This window comes from Uranotaenia lowii, unplaced genomic scaffold (assembly GCF_029784155.1).
Source record: "Uranotaenia lowii strain MFRU-FL unplaced genomic scaffold, ASM2978415v1 HiC_scaffold_250, whole genome shotgun sequence".
In the NCBI taxonomy this organism is placed as follows: domain Eukaryota; kingdom Metazoa; phylum Arthropoda; class Insecta; order Diptera; family Culicidae; genus Uranotaenia; species Uranotaenia lowii.
In genome coordinates this window covers 12026-27591 of record NW_026598147.1, presented here as the reverse complement: position 1 = coordinate 27591, position 15566 = coordinate 12026, and the positions used below count along the sequence as shown (strand labels likewise).

The 15566-nt window shown below is 35.3% G+C and overlaps 1 protein-coding gene across 1 annotated transcript in view; it reads right to left on the bottom strand.

Moving 5' to 3' along the window:
- Positions 1–15566, bottom strand: part of LOC129759706 (B-box type zinc finger protein ncl-1) — a 42598-nt gene that overhangs the window by 15246 nt on the left and 11786 nt on the right. The window contains exon 6 of the mRNA XM_055757217.1: positions 1–15566. This exon is cut by the window's left edge and continues 15246 nt beyond it. Coding sequence (XP_055613192.1) covers positions 15462–15566 — 105 coding nt within the window. The 3' untranslated portion in view covers positions 1–15461.

Genomic DNA, 15566 nt, shown 5'->3' with positions numbered 1-15566 from the left:
TTAAGCTTCTATGAACCATTTTTGAGGGAATTCTGATGGGTCGGGATCCGATTTTTTCGTCAGATTCCATCACTTTCATCGTATGGTCCTTGTCAGGATTGGTCATATTTCTGTTTTATGTAGTGTATTGCCATTTTTTCCAAAGTGTTTTATTCACACTTTCTTTTATGCTCGTCGGTAGGTTATTGAATGTTTTTAAATCCGTTGTAGAAAAGAGAGCGTTTCCTCATCTTGTTTTTTTTTAATTCGCCAGTCTAATATCTTGGGCTCTTTTAGTGTTGTATATGTGCAGGACGTCCGTTGAATAATATGGTAACATTCCATTTTTCATCCTATACATAAACATTAAGCCGTTATGTAATTCTCTGTTTCACTGACAATCATCACGAGCAGGGAAGTCGACCTTCCAGATTTTTTGGACTTTCGTCAGACTTTTTTTAAGGTTTCCAGACTTCCAGACTTTTGACATTTCTTCCAGATTTGGATGGGAAGTTCTTAATTTGCCTCAAAAACGATCTGTTGGTAGACCATTTATTGTACAAAACATTCCAAATTGTGGTTACAATGATACTGATAGCATCTTGAGATGGGATTTCAATATTACTCGGAGGATCCATTCGTCCGATATTCGCTTGTCGGTCGGCCTCTTCATTTCCTTCTATGCCGGCATGTCCTGGTATCCATGCAAATGTAAGGCTTCGTTCAGTAAGGACTGTCTCAATATTCTGAATCCATGAGTGTTAAGATTTTCCAATATATAACGCATCCAAACAGCTGGCAGAGTCGGTGAATATAACCGTTGCATCATTGTCGCATTTGTTGATGGCCATTTTCAAGGCAAAAGCCTCAGCAGAGAACACACTGCAACATCCAGGAAGAGCATCACTGAACTTATTACGTTTTATCTCAATTCCAGCTCCAGTCTGATTTCCTAATTTGGATCCATCTGTATAAATCTGTTCGTGTGCTGCATAATGTTGTTCGATGAAGTTACTGAAGATTGGTATAGCCATACTCTTGGTAGTTCCAGCTTTGATCGAATTTCGAATTCGATTGTCTACTCTTGGAAATTTAAAATTCTGTGAGATCTGTGAATATTTCTAAATTCTGCACAGAAAATTTTTTTTTGCTGGAAACCAGCAAAATTTTGCTGTTTTTTGTCCCGCTGACTTTCCAGCAAAATTTCCAGCAATTTAAATTGCTGGAAAAAACAGCAAACGTTAATGCTGGTTTCCAGCAATTCAAATTGCTGGAAAATCAGCAATCCAGATTGCTGGAAACCAGCTATTTCTTTCAAAACAACCGGCTGTATTTAGTACCAAATTTATATTTCAATTCTAAATTAAATATTGAATACTGGCTGTGCATATAAGAGCAATGAAAAAGAATTGGTTTATTCTATTTTTAAATTATGTTTTGTTTATTTTCAAGAACTTTTTTTTTTAAATTTTCCAACACCGGCTCTGGGGTGGCAGCTTTGTGCCAGAGTGTTGATCATTCGCTACCTGAGAAAAGAGTTCTGATTAGTATCTTTTATGAAATCTGTCCAATAAAAACTCACCCTTGACTTGTGTCTGGTTGCTAGAATATAGAGGAAAATGAAAATAATTATATTAATCCAACCAAAATTCGTAAAATAAAGTCTCACCTTGCTTCAGCGTACAAAAACAAACAGACTCCATAATGTGACAACTCGATTGCTGATTTTCCAGCAAACTAGATCAATTGCTGGAAAGTCCAGCAATTTGAAAACCGATTACTGATTTTTCAGCAAAAATGACAAGAACACAACCGATTGCTGAAAAATCCAGCAATTAGAAAACCGATTGCTGGTTTCCAGCAAAAATTTGGATTGCTGAACGTTTCCAGCAATTTTTTTTGCTGGAAATCGAGGCAAAAATTTGCAGTGTGTGTTACTCAAGAAGGGTCAGCAGAAGCATTTAACAGCGAAAACAAATTCTCAAAAAAAATTTCGTTTTTTCCATTAAAAAGATCTAAACCTGTGCATTTGCAACTAACTGACGTCGTGGGATTTTAGATCTAATCCTTTTTTTTTCATTTTATGTTGTTGCCAAGATTCAGGTTTTTCGATTTGATAAATTATGAAGCAGGTTTACGATTTTGAAGCATTTTTAAAAACTACGGAAACTGTATTGTCACCCTGTATTGCTATACAAACTTGAATATTTTTACAATTTCAGCCAAAATGTTAAGCTACAAAATGATGCCCGCTAGGGAAGCTAGACGCTCCGAAAGCTTTAATTCAAACTGTTCTTGTACACAGCATACACACGTTCTCATGGTATGAACGGATCCAAAACCCCTCCATCCGTGTAATAATTGTTGTACATTTGCCTTGCTAAGTTCCGTTAAAATATGATGATCCATATTTGCCATCTAGTGCGAAAATTGTGATAATTCATTTCATTGTTCAATTTCTGTTACACCATGACAATTCTTCAAATTATACACCGATAGAGCAACTTCGATCGCCACTCCTGGAGACCTGATCTGTTGTACACTGCCATTTCTTGGTTTGTTTTGGTTTTTTTAATAATTGATATTTATTATTTGAAAAATCTATCGCCCTAAAAACATGCTACAAAATTATTTTTTTTGTATTATTTTTTCATCAAAATACTTTTTTTTCTTTTTTTTTTGTTCTTTTTCTGTGTATAATAAATATGTGTATATAAAAGACAAGGCATAATAATATCTGAAACATAATTGAAAGATTGTTCTATAAAATGGAGTAATAAAACAAGATACAATTACGTTGTAAAGCGGGTCATACGTGTCACTTCAATCGTTAATTGTAAAATGTACATATCCTTGGTGTGTATACGTCTATAATGTATATAAAGTGCCGTCTATAAAAGTTACCTCTACATGCCGATTTTCGTACAACCCCACTTGTTTTAAGAAACAGGAAGATTGCATTTTTCGATTAACGTTTGTAGTTGAATTTTATTTTATTGAAATCGAATCCAGCTCAGCTACAGATTTACAGCATCTCGAGAGTTGAGATCGTTTTCAACGATGGTGGCTGCAGTGTTTTATCCGAGCTTGTTTCTAGCTCTAATTATTATTTTTGTTGCTGTATCTTTGCATTAATGGGAAAGATCTAATCAATTTTCGAATAATGTTTCTTAACATGTTTTTTTTATTGAAGGAAAGAAGAAGCGCTTCTATTTGTCTAAAATAACTATTGTTTCCGATTGACTCTTCCCTCGCGCTCTGTTGATCGTTTTTCCTCGAACTCTTTCCTTAAATGTGCTCCATTGTCAATAGTAACAAGAAGAACAATGTCATTTGGTTGTTAATATTTAGTCGAATTTCTGTGCTGCAATACTGGATATTTATTAAGGTTTTCTTTCTGAGTTTTCTCCCTTGACAATGTCTCTCTAATTAAAAAAAGGTATGCTTTATATACTTGTTCAAAAGAAAAAAAAAACTTCAATAGCGGCACCCAACTACTATGAATTGTATGATTTACAATAGTGACTGAGTAAATTTCAATGGTACCACCTTCTAGGGGTTTTTATATTTCTCCTCGTAATCCACTGATTTGCAACATGCGGGAACTAGGCGAACATTTGGTTTTCGTACTTATATTTAATTACCATATAAATATTCGTTTGATGTTTCTTCATGTTGTATAATGCAGCGAAACGTGTTAAGATGTATATTTACTTGATTTTATTTCTCCTTCCTTCTTTTTGGGTTTATCATAGTAATATTGTCTTATCTAAAGTTTTATATCATGTTTTCAAAAGGATTTGTGTTGTGTTGTTTTTGGTTTTTTGAAAAATCAGTTCTTTCAAAGCTTAAATCGAGTGTCAGAAATTGGGACGATCGTCCGGGTACCGATGTTCCGGCTATTTATTCGAATGCTACACTTTCACACTGCCCTGCCCCAATGAACTTTTCAGTTGGAAGAACCATATAACTTTAAGTAATAAAAAGTAATGCATTAGTGATAATTTCAGTAAGACAGTCAAAATTGCTGTGTTAAAAATAGTATCTGGTATTTACTATCAGTTGCATGTAGACGTATACAATAATGAATTCGCTTCCGCATATCGGACGGGGGTTAGCAATAGAGAGAGAATTCTTTGTATTTGAAATGGTAATGATCAAAATTCCACAATTACTGCACAATTTGCAACAATGCGCACCATTTCTCTCTCTCTCTCTCTCTCTCTCTCTCTCTCTCTCTCTCTCTCTCTCTCTCTCTCTCTGAGCACTGGTTTTTCTCTTTTCGACTCAAATTTACTAATTTCCCTGCACAATTGGCGATAGGCGCGCTCGCAATTCCGGTATACGATTTCTCATGTGTTAAACAGAGAAAGTAATAGCCTTCACTCCAATTTCACTCCGTTTAGCTGTCATTCTTATGGAAATCTGTGTAAGAGCACAAGCCCAATTGGACACAATTTAAATCATTGGCTGCACAACTTGCCTGATCTTTGGCGATCTTCTCTCTTGATCTCAATCCCCCGACATCGGAACAATCTAACCATTTAAGCGGGGTTCAACCAGACTAAACTAAGCACCAACAACACCAATTAAGATTAAAACATCAAGATGAACTGCTAATATTCATTCGGAAAGGCATGAAACAAACTTTCAGCTGTAACTAAAGGGTGTTTGGATCAGAAAGTGGTTCGCTTAAATTCGCCGTAATTTCTAATCATTCATATAAAAATACCCCTCATTTTTTAGGTGCGTGTGTGTGTGTGTGTGTAGAATGATGCTTCTATTTGGATTTTGACATTAGATAGATCTTTGGTTATCAAAATGACGTCCAAACAAGAGGAGCTACTAATCCAATTTTTGTATATGCGTCGAGGAAATCTAAACTACACTCACGCAGAAATAACTAAATCGTTGAATGTGGCCAAATCCACCAGCCGGAAGCCGCAGTGACGAACAGAAGAGTGGCTAGCGCTTTCAAGCGCAACCCCAACCTCTCCGTTCGAGATGTCGCAAATAAGTTCGGAATATGAAGCATGAAGCTAAAAGACGATCCGGACTTATAAGAAGGCAGTGACTCCAAATCGAAACGATAAGGAAAACCTTACGACAAAAGCAAGATTTCGGAAGCTGAATACGACATTGTTGACAAAGTTTGATTGTGTGGTAATGGACGACTAAACCTACGCCAAGGCAGACTTCAGACTGCTTCCGGGACAAGAGTTTTATACAGCAACCGAATGGAGAATTCCGTCGTTGCAACCACAGGAAACGCCATCAAAACGAAACTGTTGCAGGAAATCCAAGTATCAACAGCGAATGAAGCGTTACTGGCAAAAGGCAAAAAAGGACACCACGGCAGGCAACAGAAGTTGACAAATTCATCATCAAGAAGACCAAAATGCAGAAAATGTGGCCAATATGGCTCTATCGGCAGAAGCCACAAGAAGGCTAAAGCGTTCTGCACCGTATTATCGACATTCACATCAAACTACCAACGAATACACGCTGCAACAAATTGGATTGGCCGAAAGAAACAACGGAACCATCGTTGAACGCATCACGTGTTTGTTGTTTGAAGGAATAAGCCATTCTTGGCCGAGGCAGTGTCGATAGCGGTTTACCTCATGAACCACTCAGAAACTAACTTCGGAGGAATGCTGGTCTGGTCGAAAGCCGAATCTATCTCATGTTCGAATTTTTAGTACCCAGGAGATGGCGCAGATTCCGAAACCCAAAAGGCAGAAGTAGGATCCCAAGTCTCGAAAATCCATTCTCATTGGTTTTGATCAAGAAACCAAAGGGTACCGTCTGTACGATCCAAAGAGCAGAAAGTTTTTTTGCAGCCCAGATGTGATTTTCCTGGATGAAGGTAGCACGAACCCGAAGGTGAAGTACACAGGACGCACGATAATTCGCCTGGAGCTAGAAGAAAAGTGTTTTGTCGGGAACTCAAGAACCGCCACCTGAGCCATCTGTATCTTCTTTGGAAGATCCTTCGGCACCTAATGTGGTTCATTCCGAGAGCGAAGTCGAAAATTTTTATTCTGCGATGAGTGATGTTAGTACTTCATCCACTGATACCGTAACCGAAGTGACCGTGCTTCCACCGCGACAAGTTTCATATCCGTCTAGGTCACAGACAGCGCAGTGGTCGGGAGCACAGAATTCCAGGCAAGTATAACGATTTTTAGTACCTTGCAAAGGCTTGACGTGTTCTCCTACCCTACAAAACTTGCGAACACAACCCGATCCATCGGAAAGGGCGGAAATACAAGAGGTACCACTCAACTCACTCCACGTTAGCGAGATATTAAGCGAGCGTGGCGATTCAACTGTTACCGTTTTCGATTACCCTTTTACTCACCAAGAGGCTCTAGCTCGTGACGATGCCGATCTTTGGGAAACAGTTATGCAGGAGGAGTACGGTGCTCTAGTTAGCAACGGAATTTGAACCATGGAGGAACTTCCGAAGAATCGAAAGGCAATTCCATGTAAATAAGTATTCAAAAAGAAGCTGGACCCCGATGGCAATGTGGACCGGTACAAAGCTAGACTGGTGATCAAGAGTTGTTCGCAGCGAAAGGAGGTGGACTACAACGAAACGTATTCACCCGTGGTTCGTCACAGTTCGCTGCGATATCTGCTTGCGATGGCGGTCAGCCACGGATTACAGATTCAGCAAACATCATTTTTGCTAGAAGAGCTCGATGAAGAAATTTATATGCAGTAACCGCCTCTCTTCGTGAACCAGACTGTACGGGCTGAAGCAGTAAAGTCGGGTCTGGAACCGCGAATTGGACATGATGCTCAAGAAGTTCGGAATGTTCCAAGCCAAATTGGATTCCTGTGTTTACTACCGAATTCAAGATGGAAACATTTTGTTTGGGGCGGTCCATGTAGAAGACGTGATGCTGTCCTCGAATGATGTTGAGTGGTTGAACAAGATTAAGTATTTCCTGAACGATAACTACCACATAAAAGAGTTGGGTGCAGCCAATTACTGTCTTAGAATCCGGATCCAGTATATCACAGTTACGATAACGTTGGACCAAGAAAGCTACGTAGAAGCGATGCTGAAACGATACAATATGGCGAGTTGCAATACGGTGAAGGTTCCCATTCGAGAAAGACTGACCAAAACGATGGCACCTAAGACCGACGATGATTCATAGAAGATGATCGAAACACCGTATCAGGATTCTGTAGGTAGTTTAATGTACTTGGCCCAATGTACACGACCGGATATCTTATTCGCGGTCAATCAACTGAGCAGATTAAATTCCAAACCTGAAATTCAACACTGGGACGCAGTCAAGCATCTTTTCCGTTATAATCGAGGAACATCAAAAATGACGTTACCGAGGTTACTGGTTAGAGCGATGCAGATTGTCTGATCAAGAAGAGGACAGGAAATCGACGAGTGGATATATATATTCACTATGCAAGGTGGGCCTATATCATGGAGCTGTAAACGCCAAACGACGGTAGCACTTGAAGCTGAGTACATGGCGTTATCTGGAGCGGTACAGGAAGCAACCTGGTGGAAAGGTCTTACTGGTCAATTCGAAGAAAGTGGTCCCCTGGTTATTCGATGTGACAATCAGAGCATGATTGCCTTTGCTCGGAATGGTGCTCCCGTACCAAGCACATCGATTTGCGTCACCACTTTATCCAAGATCTTCTGGATAGGCGAGTTGTGCAGATCGAACATGTGGCATGCGACGATCAAGTGGCAGATGGTCTTACGAAGCAGTTAGGTACCTCGAATCGAGCAAGAGAAGAGCCGAAAAGCTTTTATAGGTGCCATCGCTTAAGGAGGTGTGTTGTAGTAAGCGGTGATAACCGATGACATATTTGTTGAGGATAAATTTTGTTATTCTATTCCTAACCATCAAACGAAAAAGTCGTTCTTATAAAAAAGAATGATCTATTTTCTGATATTCCAATTGTAAATTTCATTTGGTAACTATTTATGACTCAGTGTGGATGTCGAAGTATAGCAAACAAGTGAACAGTTTTGCCCAAAAATTCATAAATTCCGGAACATCGTGTACATGTTGATCAATATCCCAAAGAATAAGAGAACACAAATGCTATACTGAGGCCACGTTTTAGGTGTTCCGAGCTTGTTACGCTACTACCGTGGATGATGATTGGACAGAAGCTATCGCATTGCGTTTGTAGCTACAGTGCCGCTGCTTCCTATTCTACACTCTAATCAAGGGGATTGGGAAGACATACAGTATGTGTGTGTGTTTATTTTTTTTTTTTTAGTTTAATATTTTGTTTTTCCTTCATTCATGTGTGCTTGTCTTCATTTGGCTATAAATTGTCGTCTGATCGACTGCAAGCTACCTCCGGTGCAAATTGTTCTATTTATTGATTTTTTTGTTGCTTACAGATGAAAGTCATAAGTAATACATAATTCATTGAAACAGAGAAATAAAAATTCTTAACTATTATTAGGTAAAACATAAAATCGAAAAGGGTAATTGGCTTAGGAAGATAAATAAAACAAAGAAAACCAAAGTAAAAGTAAATAAATTGTAAACTTTATTCGCTCGCAGTTAATGTAAATCCTATTCACGTTCACTATCAGTAATAAGTGTATAATTTAAAAAGTAAAAAGCAAAAAAAAAAAAACAATTCCTAATTATTGTGCAATAGGCACTCCAGTACTACGACAAAAAAGTTAAACCTCTAATAAAACGCATTTAAAACACTGTAAAATGTTACTCGTTGACAAAAGTTGTAAAAGTAGTAAATATATCATCACTTGTGTTATTCATACAAAAAATAAGGCGGGAACAGTGTTTTTTGTTTTGTTTTTCTTTTCATACAGATTTTTTTTCTTATATGGTCAAGCTAAAATATATAGTTATATTGGTTGGCTGGTTTTTTTCTTGCTTCTTAAGGTAAGTTTTCGGTCTTTCGTCTATTTTAAAATAGTAATCATCATCGGTTGCCTGTCCGAACGGGTTTGATTCTTGATAGAATATATAGTGATTAATTTCCTCATCTAAATGGACAAATAAACTGGTAGAAATATCAATAACGCTATCAATAGACAGAACCTGTTTGAGTTTTATTTTCGTTTATTGGAACTTGTGAATTTCATTCAATATAATCGAAATATTTATCACCCCTTTATCTGCCGATTTCATTGTGTGTTTTTCAAAAGGATTGTATTTTTTTCGTATTCATATTTTGGAGACATCTGTTGGTAGTAATGGTTTATTGGGAATTTGTAATCGAAATTGTTTAAAACTTTATAATACGAAACTCAGTAAAAGTAAATTGCAACTTTCGTTCTTACTGGCCATTGGAGGGCTCTAAAATAAATAACAACAACGTAACGAAAGTAATTTTTGTGAGTCTTGAGTATCCAGACTTGAGATGTTACTAAACCGATGATTCTGTTTTTATTGAATTTTTTATTTCTGCCGTATGTCGTGGTGTAAATATATTTACTTTTTTTTATATGCGCAGTGTGTACAAGTGTAAATGACCGTTTTTCATTCTTACTATTCTGGGAGCCGCGAAAAAATACCACTCGCGCTTTCTACATACTATATATTCTGCAAAATGATCTTCATTAGTTTTATAAGAGCAATTAATTATATGTAAATAGTCGTCTTGTTGAATAGTTGTAATTAATTCGTCGTATGAGAAAAAGGTATTTTATTGTAGTTTGTAATTACGTTTCTTCTATTAATTGTTCATCCTGCTTTGTTTTGTCCATGAAAATTCTGTTTATTTATTCTTATTCAGCTGTGACGAATGGTTCGACGGTCGTGAGTCGGTATTCTAAATATTTTGTCTAGGTTTTTATTTTATATCCATATAAATATTAGTTTGTACATGTCTGTTCTACATTGATGATTTTGATGATAACATAAGAATCTGACTTTTCGGTAGATACTGTAATCGAAACATTTAACGTGGATTACCTTTTGGTGCTAAGTTTTATTTTAGTTTGGAGGTTATGAGCGTTAAAAATCATGAGCTGCAATTTGAGAGTAGAACAGAATATATTCTGTTTTCGTATTATCGCTTTAAAGTTTTCTCACTTAAAAAACGATAATTTCAATGCTTTCAATTTTGAAGAAATTGTTGACAAGGATGACAAAATACATTTTTTGTTCAAATTTTAAGATGGCATACAAATTAGGTAAATTCATTGCGACTAACTAAACTGCTGAAGTGCAACAATCTGTAGGACTTTGAAAATCCTAAACATCAGCTGGGAGACATCGTTTCGGCTTCAAATGCTGCCTAGATAAGAATCTCGTAAGAACCCGAGCTAATTTTTAATCAAATCTCCGCGTTGAAGTTTTGGATTTCCAGAGACATGAGGATTTTTACTGGATGACACTTTTTGAAACATCTTTTGGATACTGTCATCTGAATTATAGTACTCTCCCATGCATTTGGAACTTTATCAGTAAGTAAATGCCAACAATTTCTTCAGGAATTAAAAAATATCCTCTCAAGACAGGAACCGATCAAGTTTGAAGATAAAAAAATAAGCCATTCCTGCCAACGAGGATCTGCAGAGAATATGTAGATATACGGAATAGTCGAATGTTTTCCAACAAATTCAAATGAATTGCGAAGTTTTAAAAACATGATCCTTTAACCAAAAGTGCTAAATGGATCAAGAAGAAGGATATAAAACTAAAGTGATGCTCCGAAATATTGACTTTATATTCAAGGCATGATTTTTTATGGTTGTGATAGCGAAAATTCGGAATAATGTTGTGTGCTTTTTCATTGTTATAGTGGATCCTTTAAAAATAAAGAATTATACTGAATTTTTATTAAATATAGGATATTTGGTGTAGAATATCTTATCAACGTTAAGTTTCTGTGTAAAGGTGAGCGAGCTAGTTTTGATTGAATTCGATTTTCGTTACTTTGCCATAGGAAAATTTGAACGTATTTGCTGAAATACAACTTTGGGAAAAATAAACAGGTACCATATAGTAAAAATACGGTGAAAATTCCGGACATCTGTATAATGGCTTACACATTATCCGTAAGCACAGTGTTTGCTTAGAGAATAATCCAAAGAAACAAACGAGAAGATAGTTTACTACCCGCTAAAGCATGTTTAATGTTTTTCATTTAACGCTTTGTTCAGCTTATCATTTTATAGTTCATAGTACACAGTATCCTTTCTATTATTTATGAAAAACTGCTGAATTTTTGGTAATAGTTTACTAAAACATTTTTTAAACATTCCGACACGACACTCTCGAAAACGTCCGACATTGTAGGGAGTTTTTTGACATTTCAACATTTTTGCTTAATCACTTCTTTTTTCAATCAATGTGAATAATTAAAACGCTACCCAGAGCTTTGTAAACAAAGAATTGAACTGTGAAACCTACTTTTGTAAAACTTTTTTTCTTAAAAATCCTGCTACATAAACTACACACACTCCATCGTTTTACACTATACACAGTCACGCACAAGTTCTAAATGTAAATACTAGTTTATATTTTTAATTGTTCGGAACTTATTCCTAGCTTTCTTCGAAAAACTCGTAAATAATGAGACTATATCATTTAAGGAACACTACAGCCAAACATGATTGCTTATCAAGAGATGTTGAAAAAAAAGTTGTATTTTTTCAATATACATGTAGCGTTTGTGTGTATATAAAAAAAACTTCAACTCAATATAAAAAGTAACGACAATACTATTGCGAATCGCCTGTTTTTCATGTTTCGGATCCATTTATCCCAGCATTCCTGTTAACTGTCTTCAACAGGAGGGATCCTTTTTCGCTTGTAAACTTTCGCAAATGTTGAACAACATTAAGAACTCTTTATACACCTTGTTAAATCAATAAAGGTGATTCTCCCCCCACTTGCTTCTTCTTTTTGCTTAAAGTGTTTAAATTAAAAATATATTACCTAGAACTAAAAAAATAATTATATGATATTACAATATGGATGTTTAAAACATGGCACTGTTATTATGTATTGATTTATCAGGAAAGGTATTGTTTTTGTTTTGTATAACTTTGAAAACCCTCGTGATGGAGTGTGACTGTATGCACACAACTAGTTCAAAGTATTAAATACCTGTTATTAAAAAAATATATATTTTGACTCCAGAAATTGCCTTCCGTTTTTTTTATTTCGTTCACTGCGTATTTGCTAGACAGTTGGTTTGTTTTCAGTTAGAAAGTTGATTCTGTAAGTCTACTATTTAGTGATTGTGTATGTATATATGTGAATGTGTTGGGGATGTATACGGGTCATATTGCATTAATTAACGTAATTATGTGCTGAGAAAAACTGAACCGAAACAAGTGTGATTTAGTTTTTCTATCTTTTCACGGCCTGACAGTACTGATACAATTGACATACTAGAGATTTTTTTGTAGATATGTATCTAATCAAAAATGACTTACAGCCTCTGGACCCAACTTTTGGGCCCAAATTCTAAAAGGTAATTTCAGGATCATGGCTCCAATTAGTGATTTGGGCCAAGCCATAAAAAGTTTGTATTGTGAAAAAAAAACTATACTTAAACCGTTTACCTTTTCATAAGGGATGGAAATAACAAGGAACTTTTAGCTGATTACGACGAAATAAACTAAAAAAATATTCTTCTTTTAACTTCTAAAAACTTCTTCGAACTGCGTGAAATCTGGTTTTCATTTTAGGTATATTATACTTTATTCTCAGTTTGCCGTTTTCGATCTTGGCTGTTGTAAAAATTGCAAATCACGAGATACAGTCGGGATTATTGATCTTTTTTTGCCATTATCTTTTCTCTTTTTTGTTGTTCAGTGTGACGCAAAATGTATAAGCATAATATGTATATATATATATTTTTGTTGTACAAAAATATTTTATCGTACTTTTTGGTAAATTCGCTCGACCAACAATAGTTATGTTTGTATTCGGTTGAATTGTTCTGATATAGTTAAAAAGAAGGTATCTAAAAAAGTCTACCATTCGTTCTTGTTTTTTTTTCGTTTGTATTTGCTTCATTATTTACAATATATAAGGTTTTCCTACTAATAATATAAAAATGTAAAATATAAGGCAAAAATATCATTTTAAATACGCAATATTAACTTTGGGTCATTTTCAACTATGCAATCTTGATTATAAGCTTTGTATGTTTTACGTTATTCTCACACACACAAAGATACAGAGATACACAGTTCAATGCGCGTGTATTCATTTTGTCTTTTCAGTTGCGGATGTTGTGTTTTGTTTTGCACTGATAGCAATTGAAATTATAATACGATTAATAATAGATGGTTCTAAATGCATTTGATGATTTATAAGCGTGCAACTAAATTTTTTTTTTCCTTTCGAGGGATTTTGTTTGATCTATATTTATTTAGGGTTTAATTACGATTTATTTAAACCTAGAACAAAATAAAAGTGACTATATTTAAATAAAAAATTGAGCTTGTTCTGTGAACGTCATCATAAAAAATGATGATGATATAAACCTACCAGATTTAAAACTAAAAAAAATATATATAAACATGGCCAATTCTATGTCTAATAAGGAAGAATGAAGTTCTTTTATAATCAAACCGAAGACTGTTGATGACAAGGTGTTTTCAATTTATGTTGTTTAAAAAAGCATAAGTAATATAAATATGGCATCCTTTTATTGCTGTTTCGAAACGTCCCTTGACATTCGATAATGATCATTAATGGATGGTTGAACTCAAAACTGATCTAGTTGGAGATTCATTAGTGCCAGACTTTCTCGCGTAGTTTAAATAAGTTCTGTTATTTTTCGTTTATAACTGAAATGCAACTAACGCGAATAAACAAATATGTAGGTAGCTGTTATTTTTTAGAATTAATCATGGATTTTTTTATGAAATTACATTCACTCAGAAAATCAGAAGGAACTGAAGATTTAACAAAACATACTATTGAAAAAAAGCTATTTGTATTATTCAATTTGATTGTTCCAATATTCTTACGAAATGACACGATGAAAGAACTACGCGTATAAAAGTAAAAAAAATGTTAGTGGAAGCGCTGACATACGGAAATTAAAACCTCTTATATTGTAAAAACGGTTTCTCACTATACGGGTATTCATTTTAAAGGAGCCGAGGCAAACAATACAATACTGGATCAAACTAGTAAGGCGGAACAAACTGGACAGTGTGGTTTTTTTTCTTTAATTAAAATTAAAACAAAAGTAACAATTTAACATCAACAGATTAAAAACAGTTTCAGTTCTTCCTACAAAAACCTAATTATAATGTGTGCCTAAACACTAAGTTGCGGCCTAGCTTAGGCAAAATATGGAAAACACGAGTTATATCTGCCTGTTTGACCTTAAGTTCGAATCGAAAACTGTAGCAGAAGACAGACTACGGTGATTTTCTTCTCTAAAAAAATCATTTTTGCAAACGACAATGATAGTTTGTTGATGATTGGCATTTGTCAATGAGGTGTGTACATAATTTCTTAAAAATATGTCGTTTTGCTTAGATAAAATCTTGGATGTACGAAACTAACAAATGACAGAGGAAATTTTATCTACCAAACACCAATACTCTTTCATAGGTTGAATATTCGAGTGAGAACAATAGTTATCTACTCACTCGTTTTATTTGATTTTTTCTCCTCGTCAGCACTATCTCGTCGTTTCAAATCTTATCTAAACCGTCTACTGTCTGCTTTCTCACTGAACACACGTACACAACTTATTCTCCCTGGCTTTTATTTGCACCGTACTAGTAAACTAGTGACGCAGTTAGTTTTCTGTTTGTTTTTTTTTTTCATTAGGTAATGTGTGTGCACACGTATAGTAAAATATATCTCGCAGATGTAAAATAAAAAATTGGAGATCATTCATTTTTTCAGTTTTCGATAATAAATATGGATTAAAATAGTAAATATTAATAATAAAATAGTAAATATCATGAATAAAAGGAAAATTAAAATAATATTGGTAAAACAACATAATATCCTTCGTTTTTGCTCTTTCTGTGTTTTCTCTTAAAAGATATTTTGTATGTGGTTAGGTGATTTCACACTCACACTAGCGCGGGTAGCTAAGCTTAGTTTAAATTTTTTAAAAACCACGAACGCCTGTGGCTTGTGGATTGCTTACTTCTTAAACCGAGATGTAGGTGGCATTTGGTTTCCGATGATGTAATGTGCCCGAAATGACTTGTAGTTTAAAAATAATGTAAAGCGTACGAACAATTCACGATCATAACTCTGAGTTATGTAGGTTGAGTAGGAAAGCTTATCTTCTTTGTAATTTTTTCTTATAATGAATTATCCCTACACACCATTATCAATGGTTGGTTGTGAAGGGTTGTATAGTACTCACGATGTATCTGGGTCGATTATCCTGTTTTGTTATTCTCGCACGAGAAAAATCGAATCGCAATTGGGATGCAACAGCACTTACCTCTTACTTTACCTCAGTGCTTAGCGATTCGGTTTCAATATTCTAGCCCCGGCGGTCAATCACTGAATGTAGAGTGTGTTGAGTACGAGGACGTGATGGTTATTTTTAGCCAATGTCACGACATATCCTTCTGAAGTGATCTTTAAACCGCAGCAACGCGATAC